The following is a 2,703-nucleotide window of genomic DNA, read 5'->3' as shown; positions in this document are numbered from 1 at the left end:
TCAGGCCATCCAAGATGTAGATGAGTTTGTTTCTTCATCAGATTTGGAGAAATGTAGCATTGCATCACTCGCTCACCAATGGATGCTCTGCAGTGAATGGGTGCCGTCAGAATGAGAGTCCAAACAAAAACAAAAAGCTGCATGTTTGTAAGAAACTAATCCATCGTTAAGATTTTTTAACTTCAAACCGTCGCTTAAAATAGTCCTCTATTAATAATATTGCTTTCTTCTAGGGCTGCACGATAAATCGCATGCGATATTTAATGCGCATCTTGTCAGAAAGCCGGTTCTGTAATCAGCGGTAAATCTCCATCACGTGCGTGCTTTCACATTGAGCAGCATTAACTACACAGAGCCGTTGTTCTGACGAGCAGCGCAAAAAATCGCACGAATATGAACGTGGTTTTGCGCAGCTCGTCAGAGAACAACGGCTCTGTGTAGTTAATGCTGCTCAATGTGAAAGACCGCAGGTGATGGAGATTTACCGCTGATTACAGAACCGGCTTTACTGACAAGATGCGCGTTAAATATCGCATGCGATTTATCGTGCAGCCCTACTTTCTTCAGTGAAAAAATCGTCTTGTCTGAATTAGGTGAGAAATATCCACAGATCAAGGAAACACGCAGCTTTTCACTTGATGGAAATTCAGCTTTGCATCACAGAAATAAATTATATTTTAAAGGATATTAAAATAGAAACTATTATTTTATATTGTAATAACATTTTGCAAGATTACTGTTTTTTTTCTGTATTTTTGATCAAATAAATGCAGCCTTGATGAGCATAAGAGACTTCTTTAAAAAACATTACAAGTCTCACTGATCCCAAACTTTTGACTGGTGGTGTATACAAAAGTATGTGTACATTTTAAAGGAATATTTCATCTAAAAATAAAACTTTGATGAAAATGTACTCCCCCTCAGGCCGTTCAAGATGTAGATGAGTTTGTTTCTTCATCAGATTTGGAGAAATGTAGCATTGCATCACTCGCTCACCAATGGATGCTCTGCAGTGAATGATGTTTTTATTAGCTGTTTGGACTCTCATTCTGACGGCACCCATTCACTGCAGAGGATCCATTGCTGAGCGAGTGATGCAATGTTACATTTCTCCAAATCTGATGAAGAAACAAACTCATCTACATCTTGGATGGCCTGAGGTTGAGTACATTTTTAGCAAATTGAAATAATAATTTTTGGGTGAACTATTCCTTTAAAACGGAATTGTTCAAAGGGTCAAAGATGGAATGCAGCTTACATATGAAGTTGAGCGAGTGTTGAGATGAACCTTCACATAACCACGCAGGCCTGTTTTCATGGTAAGTCCAGACCTCATCACATGACTGTACCATAGCAACAGACACACAGAGATGAGGAGGAGGCAGATCCAGTGAAACCTCTGAGGAATGAAGGATGTGAGACAGGTTCATTCATAGTCAGTAATAAACTGTTTTTTTGTTTGTTTTTACTGTACCAGGGATTTCATGTCCTGTTGAGGCTGAAGCTCCAACCCAGGTGCTGAACTGGGGAGCAAACCCTCATTTTCCTGAGAAAATATAAAAACTCAATTGAATTCTTCCAACAAGCACTCACTGGACACACATATGTGAAAAATTGTATATATATATATATATATATGTATGTATGTATTTTTTCACTACTGTGGCGTTTGATTACAGTCAGAAACCTGCTGACAATGATAAACTTTTATCGCAGCGCAACGACAATAAACACATTATGAAATCAATATACAAGCCATTGCATAATGATTTTATGTGCCTTAACTGTAATCGCATATTAGTATATGGACAGCATGAAAACAATAGATAACAACATAATTAGCTGTAAGATTAGCCTTCTTACGTTTTCCCTTGGCACGCTGATATTTACGGTCCGAGAGGAAAGCCCTGCTGTGACTTTAGTTCCGCCTCTGAGTGTGATGCTGGAGGTATAACAACAACAAGTAGATTACTTAAATTGTATATTACTCTTAAAATAAGAGAATACATTTTGGATTACGTAGAAAAAAGTATTAAGGAAAAACATTTATTTAATTATTTAACGAGATATTAACAGATGTAAATGACTCATATCGCAAATTTTAGAATAAACAAAATAAATAAATAAAAATACCATTATCATACTTTATCATCGGCATTTTCCCGTTTATCATGGTAACCGGTCTGTAAAAATTAATAAAATATTGTTTTGTTATTTTGTGTTATTTCGACTTTTGATGACAGTGGACTAAGTACCACATAATGAATATTGCATATTTTATCATACAATGTGTATTGCACGTAATCGTAATATTATTTAACGACTAAAAACACATCTGTTCCACCTTTATTTGACCCTCTAACTCTAGCACTTTCTATAATATTTTAAATTTTACTTTATCTATATTTATCTTCCTTTTTTATTTAAAAACAAAAAAACACTAGCTTTCTATTTTTTCTATTCTATCTACTTGTTTTTCTTTGTGTGTGTATGTATATGTGTGTGTGTAATATATATATATTAGCTTTTGTTAGTTTTGACTGCTTTTATTGTCCTCATTTGTAAGTCGCTTTGGATAAAAGCGTCTGCTAAATGACTAAATGACTAAATGTAAATGTAAATATTTATATGTTAAAAATATATTATTATTATTATTATTATTATTATATTATGATTATTATTATTATTAATAATAATAATAAT

General features: G+C 34.1%; 1 protein-coding gene across 1 annotated transcript in view; it reads right to left on the bottom strand.

Annotated features, from left to right (window-relative positions):
• LOC107705960 (alpha-N-acetyl-neuraminyl-2,3-beta-galactosyl-1,3-N-acetyl-galactosaminide alpha-2,6-sialyltransferase-like) overlaps positions 1–1,908 on the bottom strand; it is a 5,413-nt gene extending 3,505 nt beyond the window's left edge. Inside the window, exons 1-3 of the mRNA XM_016509493.1 lie at positions 1,864–1,908; positions 1,475–1,546; positions 1,259–1,399 (exon numbers count right to left, since the gene is read on the bottom strand). Coding sequence (XP_016364979.1) covers positions 1,259–1,399; positions 1,475–1,486 — 153 coding nt within the window. The 5' untranslated portion in view covers positions 1,487–1,546; positions 1,864–1,908. The remainder of the gene's footprint in view (positions 1–1,258; positions 1,400–1,474; positions 1,547–1,863) is intronic.
• Positions 1,909–2,703: the final 795 nt, after the last annotated feature.

Source organism: Sinocyclocheilus rhinocerous, unplaced genomic scaffold (genome assembly GCF_001515625.1).
Source record: "Sinocyclocheilus rhinocerous isolate Xijiao unplaced genomic scaffold, SAMN03320098_v1.1 scaffold1045, whole genome shotgun sequence".
NCBI classification, from domain to species: domain Eukaryota; kingdom Metazoa; phylum Chordata; class Actinopteri; order Cypriniformes; family Cyprinidae; genus Sinocyclocheilus; species Sinocyclocheilus rhinocerous.
This window is presented reverse-complemented; position numbering and strand designations above follow the sequence as displayed.